This window comes from Sipha flava, unplaced genomic scaffold, assembly GCF_003268045.1.
Source record: "Sipha flava isolate LNK unplaced genomic scaffold, YSA_version1 38_pilon_pilon, whole genome shotgun sequence".
NCBI classification, from domain to species: domain Eukaryota; kingdom Metazoa; phylum Arthropoda; class Insecta; order Hemiptera; family Aphididae; genus Sipha; species Sipha flava.
In genome coordinates this window covers 868,400-887,964 of record NW_020273099.1, presented here as the reverse complement: position 1 = coordinate 887,964, position 19,565 = coordinate 868,400, and the positions used below count along the sequence as shown (strand labels likewise).

Below are 19,565 nucleotides of genomic sequence, written 5' to 3'. Positions count from 1 at the left end.
CGGTCAGCATGAGATCGAAAATTCAGATATCAATATATAATCATATTATAACAATCCAAATAGCAATAATATTATATTATTATATATCACAGAGCGCTGGGCATCGTTAAAGCACACTTTCACAATTAATCACGATTTTCTCGTATCTTTAATATTTCTAAACGTTTATTATTAAAAATTAAAACAGTACATTAAATAATTAATATTTTAATATTTCGTAAAAGAAATACCCCATCTAATTTTTTTTAACAAGTAGATATAAATATATTTAAAAAGCATCTTATATCCATGATGAAATATTGTACGGTAAATACACTAATGGAACGTGTTAATGAACCACTAAAAACAATTTTTTTTTAAAGGAAAGGGACTCAAATTTTTTTTTTAATTCAGGTTAAAAATGTACAAGTAAAATTTTAAATCTGGTGAATCTTTAATATTTGTGGTTTTTTTTTTTTTTTTTTTTTTTAATCTAATGCCAGATCCACTTGATTTTGTATAGTTTTTTTTTACACTTGTCTGTGATTTGAAAATGACACTTGTATTCTATTTATTTTGTCACTAAATATGGATCTGTCAAAAAGGCCCATTCAGTATTTACAGTCAAGCGTTATTTAATTTCGTTATAAAATGATCCACATTAAAAAAATTTGAAATGTGTATCTCACATAAAATAAATTCCTTAAATACGGATTCAGGGGCGACCATTTATAAGAATAACAATTACATAATCATAATAAAAAATATTATAAGAAATAAAACTTTTTGTATAGGATTGGTTATATATTACTTCATGTGTTAACAAAGTAAAACAATAAAAAAAAACTATAAAACAATGATATAATTAACATTTTCATATAAGTTAATTAAACAATAATAAATATGTATTTGATAAAAAGAAATAAAAATTGTTCTAGTTAAAATCATATAGTTTACAACTTGGGGTTATCAAATTACTACTTATTGTACAATTAACTAATCATAAAAAAATATTGTCCCAAGTTCCTGTGCACAAAGGTTCTGAATTTCCGCTGGAAATCAAACAATTAATATAATTTTTATTTTTTATTTTATATTTAATTTAATTGTGAATAGATTACCGGAAAATGTAATTCCACTGATACATAAAAAGTATTTTATACACCTATTTTTAAACAGTTCTATAAATTGTATACATTTCTAAATGCAATTAATTATTAAACGTATGAACTTAGTTTTCAATAAAGGATAAATGTAGAATAAATAGTAAGTATGAGTAGTAGCCCATGTAATAATCATAGAAAATCTAGATTTATATTATTATTATAAACTTGAGATTAACTTTATGATTAAGTATAAAGAATACTTAAGTAATATAAGTATACAAAAGAAACAGTAAAACAAGTATACTAAGCAAAATTATTTCTTGGAAAATAATTTTTCAAAACTGTAATACCATAATAATAAAAAAAATAATAATAAAGTCATTTTAGGAGCACATTGTTTTAATAAATACCAGTGTAAAACTAAACATACCATGTGAAATTCTTATAACATAGTGAATAAAATACATATCTTAGTATCAAAAGAAAAGAGCTTGAAATAATATAAATCATTAAATATTTAACTATAAAAATATAATTAAAAGGAATTAATAAGAAAAAATATTACTCTTGATAACAAAAACCAACAAAATTATCCGTTATTGTTAATTAAAATAGCTATTAAACATATTATTAGATTAGCCATTATTAAAATTCTCAGGTCATCATATTTTCCGGTACCATAATTCTATATATATTTATATATAGTTGAATACTTACTATCTACATCATTCAACTTGGTTAATTTTTGATTCAACACTATATAGATTTCTCGAGAATTACATAATCTACCAGCTACCCAATTATCATTAGATGTTTTTATCATAATAGAACAAGTTGGTTGAATACTGAAATACAATTCATGCTAAGAAATGAGTATATGTTTTATACTAAAAACATCATATACTCGTAGTTACATGTAATATAGAAAGATTATTTTGAAAGAAGTATTTAAAAATATTTTAAAAAAAGTATATATCAAAAAAATATGCATAGTAAAAATAATTATATAATATAAATAAATAGGTAAAAAAAATATCTGGCAAATACTAATAATATTGATTGCTTTACTAAAATAATCTTGTATGCACAAAGTTTAGATTAATCTTAAATTACCTAAACTGAACTCCTTAAAAACAGCACCACCAATTTCCTAAACTTTCATTTTTATATTAAGTTAGGATACCTTACCTATTTATTTATGAATCATAATGAATAAAATAAAAATATTTTAAATTAAATAATATATGTATCACATATTATACACCCATTTGATATATTTATCTATCATATGATCAATATAGCAAATTAACCATTTAATTGAAATGTATTGAATTTTTATTAAATATATAATTTGTGGATAAATTTAGCTGTATTAAAAAAAATTTTCTTTTAAAAATGCATTTACATTGATACTAATAATATAAATAATATTGCTTAATACTGACTTGTACAAATAATACTGATATAATGAAATACAAATATTTTGAATATGGTAAAAAAAAAAATCAAGATAATATCCTCATTAGACTAAATATTAAATTATATAAATTAGTTAAGATTCAGTGCAAGCCTATTTTTAAATCTCATTGTTATTTTAGTTTTAATTATATGCAGAAGCATATTAAAATTTTATAATTGTTTAATAAACCATAAATCTATTTAAGTCTTTAGTATTAGTTTTAATGGAAAGTTAGTATTGATATATTGCACATATGATATACTAAGGTAATGAGCCAATAAGATGAATAATTTTAATCAATAAAAGTATACGCACCAAGAATGTTGATAACTTATATCCACTAGAACTCTTAATGATTCAGGACTGATATTAAAATCAGAAGGTTTATTAGTTGTTGCTATTGTGTTTGAAGTCTTAATTGAGTTTTTAATAGCTAAATTCATAGAATTAAAGTATACAAATTTAGCAGGTCTTTCAGCATATAATTTAGAAGCTAAGGCTTTTTCAACCGTAATCTTCATCTTTTCTGATAGTAAATGTAATTTGGTTCCCAGAAACTGGTCTAAATTATTGTATAATTCTGCTGTCAGTGGATAATCCGCTAAAATTAATTAAAATGATTGAAAATCTATGTATAAAATTATAATACAATTAAATCAGAGATATTAAACTATTACTTACTCTCAATAAACATACATACAATTGATTTATGAGCTTTATATATGACTAGTCTATAGCTTTTAAATGTTTCATCATTTTCATCATTTAACAATATGACTGGAACTTTTCCTAGGTCACAACTCCAATCATCTGTTTTTACTGCCCATACATTTGATATAAATCTGTTAAAATAAATCTGATATAAAAATTTAACTAAAAAAAATGTTTTTATACCTTCCAACTAATTGATTTGGCAAACACTGTTGCAATGAATTTCCTTTGACTATATTTTCATCTCGTACCATTTCAGGTAAAACCCACATTAAAATATAGGAATATACAAGTTGAGTTTGACGTTTACTAAGACCACTCCTATAGATATCAAAGTATTTTAATGTTTGAAAATAATAGTACTAATTAAGATAAAATTGTATTATAATTCATGTACTATATAGTATTTAATATTGAAATCAATAATAAATTTAAAATAATTAATATTGAATAATAATTTAAAATTAAGAATGGCATAAATCCCATTTTTAATTGATTTAATTTAAGCATTTTAAACAGACCTCTATAATTTAAAGTATGAAAATTTTATAGTTACCAAACCAATGAATCATTATAGAGTAACATAGTAAAATTAACTTGTTGAAATGTATTTTCAATAGAATTTAAAAAACTCTGGGCATACAAATGAATAACATTGTCTAGAGGTAGAAAACTAATGCCTTGAAACATATCCATAAATGTATGACTCGATAAATCAACACTTAACAAATACTAAAAAATAAACAAAAAAATAAAACATAAAATTGAATTATTAATATAATTTTATTACAAATTTTGATTAAATTTACTGGAAAATTTATAAATATGCAGTACAAAATTATTTTCTTACCTTGTTATAAAATTTATTAAGCATAAGTCTAAGATAATCTGGATCATTATCATTCATTATTTTAGTCATATTACCCACAGTCATTTGAAATGTCTGATACCAATGTTTTAAGACAGCCAAATAAATTGGTTCTTGAAGATTATATGTACAATAAACCGGTTCATCGGGAGATTCTGGGGACTTTGATTTAGATTTACATGCTGCTGATACAGTCTACTAAGTGAAATGCAAAAATTATTAAGAAAATATTAAAAATTAAAATTATATCAATATGATATTACAATAACCATCCAAAAATCTGGCTCTGGATTGTATAACACTTGCAATGTTTTATCAGTGCGTAAAGATTCACATGATTCAGTGCTATTAAAATTCCTAAAATAATATAAAAAATTTTTTAACCATAATAGGTATATTATAATAATTATTTTAGGCATACCGTGTAAAACAAATTATAGCTTCAATGTGACCAATATTGAGTACTTTTTTATTTTCATCCTCATGTGGTGGATAATAAAATAATATTTTATTAGCTCCCTATAAAATACATTGAATATATTAAATATGTATCACATTTATTTTTAAAATACTTAATAGTATAATTATATAAATACATATTTACAAATATCAATAATTATAGAAATTTCTTGGAAAATTAAAAATAACTATACACTAATTACAATAAAATAGAAATCTATTAGTTGACTTTAATTTAATGAACTAGGATAACTATACAATTTTAAAAACAAAACTGTATTGAACTAACAAACTGAAAAATAAATATTTTTGTTTTATACTTAATTTAACAATCCATATAGAGCTAAATTATATAAAATGGGACTGTATGAATCAAATAAAATCATTTTAAAAATATTCTTACAAATTAAATCATAACAATAGATTAGTAAATTAATAAAACAAGTTAAAATTTAATGAACTAGACTATTTATAACGCAATACATTTTTATAAAGCCAATGTAAATGGTCCAATGAAGATGATTATTATTTGTTCAATGGCATTAAATATATCTTAAATTCAACACTATAAAATTTGGAATAGTTAATTGGTTTTAAACAACTTGATATTACATCTAACTAACCTAAAACACAACACTATAATATTGAAATTGTAATAAAAATAATAATAAAATTTACTAATTACGATTTGTAAATCACATAATTACTAAAAGCTATGCATTGTGGCAAGGGATTGTTATTGACACATGAATTATAACAGATTTAATACCTACACCGATGATAATATAAAATTATTCTATGTACGTTAATCATGTAAACTTACATCTTCTTCTGTTTTTGATAATCCTGAATTAAAAATATACAAATTCTGAACAGTGACTTCAGTTGGCATATTTTCTACAGCGTGGTCACTTGTTAAATTACATAATTGGAACTCAAAAAATTATGTTTTAATAAAAATTAAAGAATAAACTCAGTTTTATTAATTTCTATTCTAAAAATACTGGATAAATGTAAATTTGTAATAATTAACATCACTTATCAGTTATGAATACGATTATCATATTTTATCATCTTCGATTTTTCAGTTTCCTAATCAGTTACCTCATCTGTATACACCAAAACTTGGTAACCCTGCAGTCGTCAAAAATCTCTTATCATCTCTCGTGTTTAGATGTTTATTCTATTACTAAGAGTTTCTACTGTGTTGTAGTTATTCTCAATATAGTTACTACTATTTAATTGTGAGAATAACAAAGTAATTTGTTTTATTTTATTGTTATATGCTACAACTGCATTATTTAATGTCATACACCACATTCCCATAGGTGAACAAGTAAATACCATAAATATTTACAATAATACGTCAGTAAGTTAATATCGAAACTCTTGCACTAACAATTGTGTTAACCTTTGATTATTACTTTATAGATTATAAGCGTTATATTTTATATTCAGACATGAAAATCAAGTGTAACTTATAATACATTAATTAATAGTTCTGTAATAAATATTAATAAGTATCAATTTTGATTTGTTATGAATTTAATATTGTTTATATTTTAGGAATTGTATTTAGAAATATACAGTAGATTTTATTTGTTAATGTTTAGACCTGTTCCCTTTACCTATTTAATAGTTGCTGAAAATGAAAAGAACTAAAATGCTTCCATTTATTAAATTAACTATCAGTGACAATAAACTGGTAGTCTACAACCCCACTTTACTGTACTAACTCTTCTGCTAATTTATGTTCCATACAAATTTCAATCTAAAATAACATTTTTAAAGCCAATTCAAACATATAGAATACAAATTTGAGATTCTGCAATAAAATCCAAACTGAAAGTAATATAAATGACCCTAAATAAAATGATCTGCTAAAACAAAAACAGGACATTTTACTTAGGATTATTAGTTTTAGAAGATATTATATTAACAAGAATGTATTATTATTTAAAAATAACAATCAAATATAATTATTCTAACAGTTATATATTTACTGACATCAGGTGTTATGGCTGTAGTTATTGTATTATTTTAATTAAAATCCAATTTGAAATTGACCATACCAAATTGTCTCAAGAATCATAAAATAAAACAAATATAATTAATATTTATGCATAGGATTTTTATTCTAACAACATAATATTCTTAAAAAAAAAAAAATGTAATAATAACAACATTTTAAAGATGTTAATTATTAAATAATTTCAGATATGGATTCAATAAAATCAGCATTAGAAAATATTCAATCTGATAATGGCAAAATGTGTGGAAGTTTACATTATATACGTTCAAATATGATGAAAAACCATGCTATTAATGAACTTCGAGAACTTGGTGGTATCAAAATATTGATGAAGTGCTTAAAACAAGTTAACCCAAAAGTATTATCATTAACTTTAAGTATTCTTGCAAACTGTAGCATGAATGAAGCATGCCGTGACCAAGTAATTGTTACTGTGAAAACTATAATAACTTTCAGTAATTCATTATATTGTTAATTAAATTGTTATTTCTTACAGTTGATTGATTATGGCGTTGTTAAAGATCTTGTTTTTATAATGAAAAATATTAATGTTGAATCAATTGATAATCGCACTTGTCGAATGATTGCCAACCTTGCTATATCTGAAGCCAATATTCCAGTTATATTCAAACATAGTCTCCCTAGTTTAATTGTAAAAATATTATTGAATACTAAGTGTGATATTACAAGATATTCAGGAATTCGAGCTATTAGGTAAAGTTTCTAGTTGTCTGTATCATATGCTATTATTTATTCATATTAATTAATAATTACCAATATTGTATGTCTTTATTTTAGAAAAATGTGGGAAAATTCAACAAAATATGGTTCTGCAGAACTGTTGAAATGTGATGCTGTCCGAGTTATATGTTCACTCTTAACATCAAAAAATAAAAATATAGTCATTGCTGTTTTACGAGCCCATATTTCATTTTTAGTAAAACCTACTAATTTATCAAGTGCATTAACTGCTTATACCACTGTAAAACAGGTAAAAAAGAAAAACAATTTTAAAATATTAATATAATTTATAAAAAATATTTTTATTTTAGGTTTTAGGAAATGAACCTGAAACTACTTTAAATAATTTAATGGATTTATTACCAACACAACCTTTAGTTAAGAGAATTATATACCAGCTTTGTAAAATACAAAATAATAAACAACGATTACATTCATCCCGCCTTATTATGTGTATAACTGATGTTCTTAAAACTGAAGATAATCGCTGTAAGTATACTCTACACTTATTCAAATAATTGAGTTGCAATTAATATTTAATAAAATAATAAAAAATGTAATTAAAATTTAAAATTAATAGATGGTTGATACAAGTAAATTAATATATGAATAAATGAACAAATATTTTATATACAATTTCATTGACTGTTTATACCTGATGATGAATTTTTAATTTGAAACTAGTTATTCTTTATAAATGAAATAAAACTCCATACTAAGCATTTATTTATTTATATATTAACTAATATTGATTGATGTGTTATTATTAATTTTTTTTTTTCACTACACAATTACATTTATGTTTTATTTTTGTTAATTCAATATTAAAAACTTATACATTGAGTAAAATAAAATCTTCTTCTTCACCTTTTTCCTAACTGGGGTCCGTACCCTTGTCCTAAATCTTCACTTGTCTCGATTTTTCTACATCCCCTATGTATTCACCAACAGTCCTCATCATTAATTTTCATAACAACTCTTACTGCATTTGTTTTCTCTCATCTCATCAAATACCCAAACCATCTTAATTTATTTTCTCTCATCTTGCCCACGGTAGACGCTTCACCAAAACAACCTCTCACATATCCAGTCAAATAGACATCCGTTCCTTATTCTATTTTTTATTGTCATTCCACTCATTCATCTAAACATTCTTATTGATGTAACACTTATACTCTGTTCTATTCTCTTGTCAACCGCTCAACACTCGAAACCATATAGCATAGTTAATCTCACTACACTCCTGTAAAATTTACTTTTTAGCTTGATTAGAATTTGGTTATCGCATAAAACGGCCTACGCTCCTCTCCATTTCATCCAACCACACTTAATCCTATGTCTTATGTCCATACTTAAATGTCTGTCCTTTTGTATAAATTATCCTAAATATTTATAGTTACTGACTTCACCTATCACATTACCACTTATTGTCATTGATCTCCTCATACCTTCAATTTCTTGGTATCTTCCTCTGAAGTCATACTCTATATAGTCTGTTTTATTTCTACAAATAATCTCTTTCCTTCAATGGCTAACCTCCACTCATAAAACCTATTATTAACTACTTCCAAATTTTCACTTACTAAAACTATATCATTAGCAAACATCATACACCATAGTACCTCACTCTGTATGTCTTTCCTAACTTTATCTATTACCACAGAGAACAAATAAGAGCTTAGGGTAAATCTCCGATGCACACTCACTTCTACATTAAAATTTTCTGTTACTCCACACAAATTCTTTACACTAATTCTCAAACCTTCATACATATCCTGAATCAAATCTATATATATTTTTGGAACCCCTTTTCTTGTTAATGTCCCCTTTAAAACTTCTCTACTAGTTGTCTAACACAAAATTCATTGTCGATTTTACTGACATAAAACCAAACTTTTTTTCCGATATTGATGTCTCACCTCTTATTCTCTTCTTTATAATCTTTTCCCAAATCTTCATGCTTTCATTCATCAGCTTTATTCTTTTACAGTTCCCACATTCTTGTATGTCTCCTATGCCTTTAAATATTGGTATAACAAAAGTCTTTCTCCAATCTTCTGACATTTTTTTCTCTATTGACACTATTAATAAGATCTATCAATCATCCAATGCTTACATCTCTTAAAATTGTCCACACCTCTTCAGGCACTCCATTTGGTCCTACCACTTTTTTCTTCTTCATCACCTTCACCACAACTTTCACTTTCTTCCCACTAACTAAACCAATCAGTTTTTCATTCCATCCTTTAAATTTCTTTTGAATACTCTCTTGTTCTGTAATCTCTCAAAATATTCTTTTCATCTTTTTTTCACATCTCCATCATTTGTTTCTCTCTCTCTCTCTCTCTCTCTCTCTCTCTCTCTCTCTCTCTCACATTCAATATAATTAAATTTGTAGCATCTTTCATGTTTCTCTATCACTAGCCTTCCTCTTCAACTCTTGATATGAGTTACATATTTGATCTATTATCTGACTTATGTATTGCAATCTTGGTCTTCTTCTGTGATTTTTTCCATCAATTACTCCTTCTAAGATTAGTAATAGCAGCCCATTGTGTCTTAAAATATGACCTATTAATTAATTTTGTCTTTTCTTTATAACTCTTCCATATTGATTTCCTCTCACATACCCTTTTTAAAACTTCTTCATTAGTGATTCTGTCAGTCCAACTTATCTTTTCCATCCTCCTGTTGCACCACATTTTGAAAGCCTTTATTATATTAATTTTTTTTTTTGCAATAGTCTATATTTCGCATCCATATAATATTATGCTCCAGATGTACGTTTTTAGTAGATTCTTTCAGATATTTAGGTCAATGTTTTTTGAAATAAAAAGATTTCTTTTCTTATTAAATGCCACTTTAGCTTGGCATATTCTCTTTATAATTTCATTTTTGCATCTCCCATCTGAGCTTAAAGTGCTACCCAAATATATAAAGTCTTCTACTTGTTCTATAGTTTCACCAAACTTTAATTTTATTCTTGTTCTTATGTTGTTGTATCTACTATATACTTGTACTTTCGTTTTCTTTGTGTTAATTTTCATATAGTCTATTTCCATCTCTTGTTCCAATGTTTTTAAATTTTTTTTTAATCTTCTTTGTTCTCCGCTATTGTTGCATTATCGTCTGTGAATCTCAACATGTCTATTCTGTAACCATTTATCTTAATTCCTAGCTGTATTCTCTCTCTAATAGTATCTATAGCCTCTTGAATGTAGGCATTAAATATTAAGGGTGATAATGTACATCCCTGTCTAACACCTTTCTTTATTTTGGACTCTTTTTGAATGTCTCCCATTTTTATGATTGCTATTTCATTTTTATACAGTTGGTAGAGCAGTTTTTTATCTGTGGTTGCAACTCCTGCTCTTTTCATTATATTAAACATTATTTCCTAGTTGACATTGTCGAATGCTTTCTCAATATCATGATAATACCCTACATTTGTAGTTGTTTTTATCAAGGAAGAATATCTGGTGTCAATCTTCTTGTTCTTCTTTTAGTTTACTAGTTTGCCATCGATTGGTGTTTCCTCTTCTTTTAATTTTTATAAATTTGAGATTACATTTCATCATGACCAAATTGTAGTCACTGTCTATATCCGCACCAGGATAACTTTGACAATCTTTGACATGGTTTTAAAATCTATATTTTACCATGATGTAATCAATTTGGTACCTTCCCACATCTCCTGAAATTTTCCATGTGTAATACAAGGAGAAGATACACAATGTCTCCTTGGATAATGATAGAAGCATGTATTCTTTATTATCAGATCATGTTTTGCACAAATTTCCGCCAGTCTATCTCCGCGATCATTCCTTTTTCCCCGACCATAATTTCCTATAATGTTTCTTTCTCTTTTTCCTTCTCCTACTATTGCATTCCAGTCTCCCACGATGATCAGATTTTCTTCTCCTTTGATTGTTTCCATAGCTTTTTCCATTTGTTCTTCTATGTGGCTATTATTACTGTTGGAGGTTGGCATATAAAGTTGTACTATGATTGTGTCTTTTGGTTTGGTTTCTATTTTAACAAGAATAATCTTTTCCCTGTACTGCACGTAATTTTTCACTTTCTTTCCTATGTCTTTTCTAAGCACTATGCCTACTCCTTCCCTTCCTGGGGTTTCAGCAGATATTCCTGAGTATATAAATCTATAATCTTCACTCCATATATCTCCAGCTTCAGGCCATCTGACTGCCGAAATTCTCAGAATATCAATGTTCATACTCATCATTTGTTAATACTCTTATCCTCATTTTTTATTCACCAAACATTTTTGAAATTCCTGGATCGTGTTTCTTTAACCTTAGCCAGTATATAAATTTATTTTTCTCCTTCCTGTGTTCCTAATTTCTCGTATAACTCATCATACCTATTAAGCTTTACCTTGCTTACCACACTTTTCACTATTTTACATACATTTTTATACTCTATCCAATCTTCTATTTTCCTGCTTTTCTGCCATAACTTAAGTTGCTTTTTCTTACTTGCTACTACTCTTTGAATCTCTTCATCCCTCCCCGAAATTTACTTGTTTTCTGGCATATTGGTTTCATCAACAACCTCTTTTACTATATTCATAATACAACTTGTTTTTTTTTTCTAAACCTCATTTATATTTCCCTCAACATTCCATACAGTAGCTTTTTCTTTTACTTTCTTTATAAACTCCTTTTCTTTGTCTTCTATTAATTTGTACCACAAAATTCTCAATTTCTTTCTAGTATTCCTTTTTTTACTTACTATGTTTAGTTTTTTCCACTATACCATTACCTCCATTATCATCAACCTATGCTGTGTTATTACACTCTCTCCTTGAATTACTTTACAATCTTTTATTTTCTATATACTGTCTCTCTTCCACATAAAATAACCTATTTCTTCTACTCTTAAATATTATATAATGCTCTTCTCGTTTTCTATAATATGTGTTGATTATTGCAAGCATGATGTAAAATTCAAAACTTTTTCTCCAGCCTCTTTCCTCTCGCCAAAACCATACCCACCATACACTTTTTTATACTCTACTCTTTCATTACCTATATGCCCATTTTATTACCACCAATTACTGAATCTTAATTTCCTGGTTTTCCTTTTCTTCACATCCTACTTTTGGCGCATTCATACTTATTACGTTTATTACTTTTTCCTCAAGTACTAACGTTATCGTAATAATTCTATCACTTTTTCTTTCTACATCAACTACCACCTTATTTTTCAACTCCTCATCCAATATTACTTCAACCCCATTCCTACCTGAATATATTATTTTATAGCCCTCTCCTAAATCTTTTGCTTTCTCTCCTTTTCACTTAGTTTCCTGAACACAACAAATATTAAGTTTTCTCCTCTACAATACTTCCGCCAATTCTCTACGTCTGCCTGTTAACATTCCAATTACCTATTCTCACTTAATACCTATCTCTCATACCTAGACGCGAATTTAACCTGGAGCGCAATGCTAATGTTCCTGCACCGTTGACATAATCCATGTTGGGTAGACCTGAACACATAATTGGTGAACCAGCTACCACACCGGCTGTCCGACTAATATCACATACTTCATTATCTAGGCCTCTTCCACCTCTAACTTTGATACTTTCTCTTACTTGTCGTCCTCGCGCCCATCCGCGGTGGGACAAACTGCTTAAGTTTTGTATCAAACTCCTCATATTATTTGACGACATTTTTACACCAGCTGTCAACCTGATACAACCTCATTTAGTCTCTTCTTATGACCAACTGAGGAACTGTGGAAGTATTCTGAGTCCCTTCCATGGGGAATTTTATTACAATAATATCAAAAAAATTAATTAAATAATATTTTAATAGATCATAAAAATGTATTAACTTAAAATGTTAGTCATATTTCTTCCTTCCAATGATAAATACTCTAATAAAATAAAATTAAAGTTTTTTGGTAATGGTTAACTAAAAAAATATAATTTAATATATTTTATATTTTTGTCATTTAAAATATAGATTTAAGAATAGCACTGTGCCATTTACTAGAATGTCCAATGAATCGCGAATCATTTTCAAGAACAGAAAATGGAATAAGTGTTTTTATGGACTTAATGACTGGAACAGACTCATCTTTAACAGACTTAGCAATTTATACCTTAATACACTTTAAATATTGCAAAGATGCGTTAGAAGTATGTAAAATAATTTATTTGTATATTATATGAAATATTTTCTATATTTTGTTGATGATTTTTGATGATAGTATTTTTTCAGCTTGTACAACATTTTGTGATTGTGTTGAACTTTTTGATGACAATAATTTCTTAGTATCTTCACTATGTTGTGATTGTATTAATTTATTATTAATTGTATTACTATCAGAATTTTCATTACTTAGATTAGATACTGATTCCATTTTTTGTGTTATACTCAAAAATCTTAACGGCTGCCTATTTAAAATTTGTTGAGTATCTGACCTATTTGCTTCTATTTTTTGTAAATGTTTTGGATATATTATTTTCTTTTTTTTTATACCTTCCTGAAGTGCAAATGACTCTTGTTCATTCATTTTTATCAACTTTATATTCATTTTTATCCAATCACTCTCTAAAATGTTATTAAGTGTCCAACGTTTTCTAGGTTCTGGTTGTAATAAATTAGCAATACAGATTTTTACATTTTCACTTATCAGTTTTTCTACAGATGGTTGATAGCTCCAGTTTCTTTTAACCTTTAATGTTTGAAGTTTAAAAAAACAATTTATAAGTATAAAATGTATAAATTGATGTACTTGTTGTTTATGCATTGACTTAATATTTTTGTTGTTGAAAGGCATTTTTTTGTTGAGCATAACATATAACACTACTCCGAGTGACCATATATCTGATGATTTTCCATCATATGGATGTTTACTCAATACTTCTGGTGCTGCATAAGGCATTGAACAACAATATGTATTACAGTTTAATCTTTTAGATTTATTTATAAATTTTGAAAAACCAAAATCTGTTAATTTGACTGTGAAATGTTTAGTGATTACAATATTTTCACATTTTATATCTCTGTGTACAATATCTAATGTATGTAAATATTGGACTGCTAATGTCAACTGTCTGAACCATTTTCGAGCTTGATTTTCTTTTAATGGTCCTTTACTCATTATGTATTTCAAAAGTTCACCTTAAAAATATAATGTTTAGTGTTCATAATTTTAATCAAATTCAATAGTTGGTGCATTTAAAAATTGAAGTAACTGCCTGGTGGCATTAAGTAAACTGCTGAATGCATGTCCCTTAAGGATTCGCTTTCCATTCAATAGTGTACCATATAAACAGGGCCGTAACTGCCGCCCATGGCGCGCTTTGCGAATTTTATTTTGGCTCTTATTTTGTACAAAAAAAAAAACAATCTTTAATTTAACTCAAATGTGCACCCTTGCTAACCACCCATTTCGTCAACCTCTATTTACAGCATTGATTATAATTACTTTCAACTTAACTCAATACTTACTAAACTAAAATCTTATAACTAGGTCACCTGCAGGACCGTGTTAAGGTTGGGGAGGGGAGGGGAAGTAAAAGGGGGAAATTGTCCCCAAACGCCGTAGTTTTGTAAAAGTAAAGGGGCGCCTTTATCTTCACTTAATATGCCACCTGTGCCCAGTAGCCCTGAAGAAAAAATATTAACCCATGGTGCTGAAATGTTTGACACAGCTGTAGTCACCCTTGTTAATACTTAGGTTTTAGATTTGATTCTACTAGCAATATAAATATATTAATGACTTTTTGAAAAATGAGTAAAAGATGATTTTACCTTTTTCTGCATTTGCCATAAAAATATATAAAATAGCTTTTTTTTTTAAAATACTGTGTATTTGAACAATATATGGATGATTCGTTTTTTGCATAACATCTAGTTCACGAGGCAAAAATTTAGAAACATATTCTTTGCTTGTTTCATTTGTATCAATAATTTTCACTACTAAATTCAAATCATCTTCTTCTGATAAAAATTTAGCGTGTCGTACTTCACCAAAACTTCCTTGTGATATGTGGTCTAGTATAATATAGCCTTCAGGCTTTAAAGCATTTGTTTTTGATAATTTAGTCTTAGATTCATGAATTTTGTTATGAAATAAAAACATTTCCAATATTTTATAAGTATTAAATAGTATATTTATTTAAATGATTTAATTTTAATATTATGTCTCTCCATAGTAATATACAAATATACAATGTATTTTATTTCAGAAAATGGTAAAAAAAGGTTTAGTTTCAATATTAATCAAAAATTTATCTTTGTACATACAATCACATAAAGTATCTGCCTTGTGTCAGCCAGAAACAAATATTAAATCTAATGAAACCAAAGCATTAACTGTTGGAACTATTGGCTCAGATACACCCATACTGAAACAAACTCCGTTAAAAGAAAATTGGACTTCATCAAAAGAAGATGATATTACTATAGACTCACACTCTCCATATTATTCACCAGTGTGTGAGTCATATGAAAATGAGTCATTTAATGCTGATGAATCCAAATCTGATGTCAGTGACTTTGAATTGCAGGTTAAATAAAATACTCAATAATTACTTAAAATATATTCAGTATAAACAATTTGATGCAGATGATGCAGTTATATTTAAGCCATATTATCTTGATGGTTCTTCCATGATTTAGATATTGTTATTTTTTTCTTTTTTTGCCTTTAATAGTATTTACAATGGAACCACAACATTTAAATTTAAAAAATAATTCTAGAAATCAATGCTGCATTATATAGACTAACAGCAGTCGCCCAATTAAATGAATCATTAAAATTTGTTAAGTAAAAGTTAAGTGGTACAAATTCGAAAACTACTGTATTAATGTACAACATTAGTACAACTATATACTTAATGTTTTTAGAAAATCACATTTTGTGTACTTATTCCTCTCATATTATTTATTAAAAATTATTTTAGACAAGGCCCTCCCAGACAGTGACGTAGATAAGAGGGGTTTGGGTGTTTAAACCCACTATTTTAAAAATTCCAGCCAGTAAAATATATAAAATTAAAATAATTATTTGCTAAATATATCAATTCTCCCCCCCCCCCATAAATAATCTTAATCTACGCCCTTGATCCCAGTAATATATCCTGGGTTTTGCATACAGCCCTTTAATTACACGGAAAACTTAAACTGTATAAATATTAATCATTCAACATTTTTACAATTGTTTGCATACATTAATTAAAATGTTTTAGGGTGATGAAGCCTTAGATTATCAAACTTCAGGAAAATCAAATGATAAGTGTTATATCATAGAATTGTTAACAAATTTAGCATTCATAGAAAATATTGTAATAATGATGGCTTCTAAAGATGTGTGGGAATCAGTGTTAGATTATATTCAATTTATAAAATATAGCAACAATGTTAACGAAATAAAAATATTGGAGAAAATTTCTAAGTATGTTGTTTATTTTAGTAGGAAAAAATGTTTCATGTATATTTTATTATTTTATAGGGATGTGAGGAACTTCAAAATCATCCTTACTGATGGATTCATTATATCAACCCATCAAAGATTATGTAGACCAGTTCATGAACTTGAGAAGTGTGATAATTGTAAAAACCGAAACAAATTGGGTATACAGATAATCAAAAATGCTACTAGTTCTTTTGAATCATCATTTGCAGAAGATATAATGATCAATATAATGAATGATAATAGTACATTGGCTACAAATCAAAATCTTAAACTTTTAGTTACTGTAACTCTTCCCCATGTTATTCAAAGGTAAGTTGTATATAAAAATCTTGGGTTCAAAGATTGGTATTTTATAATATAGATATAACTAAAGACCGGATTTTGCATAAAATGCATGTTGCTATTTTCAACATTATATGCATGCAATCAATGAGTGTTCACAAATCTTGATTGATTAAATATCAAATATTTATACTACATATTTTAGCATATTCTAGCGTTAGTACATGTTATGAATATTTTTGCATATTTTAACAAAAAACCGTAAAAATATACACCTAACAATTCAAAAAAGTGTTGAGTAAAAAAAATAGATTATATGTAGATACGTTTAGGTTACTAAACTTCCATAGATTGGTTGTATGAGTTTACAGTGGAGACGTGACTTTACCTATTTTATCCAACCTTGTTGATAAAATACCCAAAACAACATAAATAGATAGATTATTACAACCACTACTATATACAATTGTTGGTAAGAATTACGTTGTAGCCAAGTTAACCCATCAGTGCTGAGCTTCCCCATATGGGTACACATGTATTGCTTTTTTTACATGTTTAGAGAAATATGTATTGATATTTTTCATGCATTATTTTTACCTATGTTTGTATGTTATCTCCACTTCATTTTGAAATAATATTTAGCAATTAATTCGTAAACAGTATCTATGACGATATATATTATATCAACCAACAATTTAAAATAAGCGATTTTTTTTGATTTTTTTCATGTTCGACTATAGTAAATATAAACTATTATTATTTATAAATGTGTGATCAAATATTTTCATCTTATATATTCTTATAAATATTTATTTGGATATTTTTTTCAATTTGTTATTTCTATAATTTCTATAATTTAACAAATTATATTTCCATATTGCGTATTTGCATCTTACTTTTTTTTTTTGAAAATTGTAATAAAATTTAAATTTTATTTTGCACGCTTTGCATTTTTTTCTTGCATATTTTATAATTTAATATAATATAATATTAAAATATATAAATCCGGTCTTTAGATATAACCGTTTTAAGAAATTTTAAAAAGAATTTAATATTGAATTTATTTATATCTAAACATTTATATTATGCTATTTTAAAAAGAAACCCCAATAACTATAATCCTTAACAATATTTATTATGATTATTGATATTTCCTGAAACTTTTTATTTAATATTCACCAAAAACAATGCATATTTCTACAAAAAGTTGTATTTCTTTACTCATTTTACTCATTTTTAATAGTTTGACAAAAAAAATACTTAAAATTACATTAAAATGATGTATCTATTATTTTAAAGTATCTAATATTTATTTATTTAATAAATAATAAAAAAAATGACTTTATAAATTTATTGATGTCAATATTTTATTTTTCAGCCAACCAAATAAATTGCTTGCATTTCTATCTCGTTATAAAATATTTGATAACTTGTGTAATATAATTAAAGATGGCCAAAATGAATTATTTGATGATGCTGTTGGAGCGTTGCTGGCTTTATTTACAACATTAAATATAACATATCCAAAACCAGTAAGCAAAGTTTGTAAATCCAAAAACTGTGGTAAAAATATTATAAAACATGAAACTACTGTAACATTAGTCTTGGATGATGATACTTTAATAAATACAAATAAATCGTTTTTGTCGTTGAAATCTCCAGTGTTTGAAGCTATGTTTCGAGATGGAGGTTTCAAAGAAGCATACGAAAGTACTGTACGTTTAAATGATGTAAGTTCTGAATGTTTTAATTCATTTCTGCTTCTACTTGAAGAATATTGTGATTGTCTTCTACCCAATAATATTACTGTGCTCTTAGAATTAATAATGATCACAGATAAATATATGTTATATGATTTGTCTAAAAAAATTAGCATGGTGATGATTAACAATTCCATTGCTATAAATAATTGTGACATAATTTATGAATGGTTAATAGAAACTGGTCATAAATTAAATTGTGTATCTAATGTTGGTTTGGATGTTGTCAAATGTTTATTTTCATCAAATTCAAGATTTCCTGAACGTGTAGAAGCTATTAAAAAAATTACTACAAGTTGTTATGGAGAGAATTTTATCAAAGATTTATCAACTATATTAAAAATTGGATTCAGTAGTATTTGTAATGATGATAAATTTACTAAATTTTATCTGAAAACATTTGATTGTAATGAAGATTGATGTAAAAGTATGACTAAATAGTAACAGGGTGCTCTATTCTATTTTAAAATTATGGTATACTAAAATTATACTGTTAAATGAGAAAATGCACAAATATTATGCTCATATATCCCACCAACAACTTTCTACTGCTGACAACCAACTAGAATTTGGATTATAATGTGTTTTCCATGCATTCCCTTTTTGAATAGAGTACAGTATGGTACTGTTTATCTAAAAAAAATGTAAGAACTCATGTAAATAATTATACATTATATTTCAGTAAATTTAGTAATTTATAATTTTTTTTTTTTT

General features: G+C 26.4%; 3 protein-coding genes across 6 annotated transcripts; 1 reads left to right on the top strand and 2 right to left on the bottom strand.

Moving 5' to 3' along the window:
- Positions 1 to 787: 787 nt before the first annotated feature.
- LOC112688321 (vacuolar fusion protein CCZ1 homolog) lies at positions 788 to 5,572 on the bottom strand. Of its 2 annotated transcripts, XM_025561470.1 has the most exons (10): positions 5,406 to 5,572; positions 4,545 to 4,642; positions 4,387 to 4,480; positions 4,106 to 4,318; positions 3,812 to 3,987; positions 3,439 to 3,576; positions 3,226 to 3,386; positions 2,860 to 3,145; positions 1,803 to 1,930; positions 953 to 1,031 (listed from the first exon to the last, which is right to left on the bottom strand). In XM_025561470.1, exons 1-10 carry the CDS (start codon positions 5,472 to 5,474, stop codon positions 976 to 978), a joined length of 1,419 nt encoding a protein of 472 aa, XP_025417255.1. In that variant the 5' UTR covers positions 5,475 to 5,572; the 3' UTR covers positions 953 to 975. The 2 variants fall into 2 exon arrangements, with proteins under 2 accessions (XP_025417256.1, XP_025417255.1); XM_025561471.1 differs by lacking the exon at positions 1,803 to 1,930 and having other exon boundaries at positions 788 to 1,031.
- A 177-nt stretch (positions 5,573 to 5,749) lies between these two features.
- LOC112688305 lies at positions 5,750 to 19,516 on the top strand. 3 transcript variants are annotated; one of them, XM_025561441.1, is made up of 10 exons: positions 5,750 to 5,910; positions 6,800 to 7,035; positions 7,111 to 7,328; positions 7,413 to 7,605; positions 7,667 to 7,844; positions 13,347 to 13,522; positions 15,581 to 15,901; positions 16,583 to 16,788; positions 16,846 to 17,118; positions 18,470 to 19,516. In XM_025561441.1, exons 2-10 carry the CDS (start codon positions 6,802 to 6,804, stop codon positions 19,269 to 19,271), a joined length of 2,601 nt encoding a protein of 866 aa, XP_025417226.1. In that variant the 5' UTR covers positions 5,750 to 5,910; positions 6,800 to 6,801; the 3' UTR covers positions 19,272 to 19,516. The 3 variants fall into 3 exon arrangements, with proteins under 3 accessions (XP_025417226.1, XP_025417225.1, XP_025417224.1); XM_025561440.1 differs by having other exon boundaries at positions 5,750 to 5,918; XM_025561439.1 differs by having other exon boundaries at positions 5,750 to 5,951.
- LOC112688306 (testis-specific serine/threonine-protein kinase 2-like) lies at positions 14,506 to 15,474 on the bottom strand. The gene has a single exon (XM_025561442.1). It carries the CDS (start codon positions 15,472 to 15,474, stop codon positions 15,088 to 15,090), a length of 387 nt encoding a protein of 128 aa, XP_025417227.1. The 3' UTR covers positions 14,506 to 15,087.
- Positions 19,517 to 19,565: the final 49 nt, after the last annotated feature.

Coding starts and splice junctions, on each gene's coding strand:
- LOC112688321 (XM_025561470.1), bottom strand. CDS start 5,474: ATGCCAACTGAAGTCACTGTTCAGAATTTGTATATTTTTAATTCAGGA. Junction 3,577..3,811: donor TATAATGATTCATTGGTTTG/GTAACTATAAAA, acceptor TGATATCTATAG/GAGTGGTCTTAGTAAACGTC. Junction 3,146..3,225: donor TGTATGTATGTTTATTGAGA/GTAAGTAATAGT, acceptor AATTAATTTTAG/CGGATTATCCACTGACAGCA.
- LOC112688305 (XM_025561441.1), top strand. CDS start 6,802: ATGGATTCAATAAAATCAGCATTAGAAAATATTCAATCTGATAATGGC. Junction 7,606..7,666: donor CTTATACCACTGTAAAACAG/GTAAAAAAGAAA, acceptor TTTTTATTTTAG/GTTTTAGGAAATGAACCTGA. Junction 13,523..15,580: donor ATTGCAAAGATGCGTTAGAA/GTATGTAAAATA, acceptor ATTTTATTTCAG/AAAATGGTAAAAAAAGGTTT.
- LOC112688306 (XM_025561442.1), bottom strand. CDS start 15,474: ATGTTTTTATTTCATAACAAAATTCATGAATCTAAGACTAAATTATCA.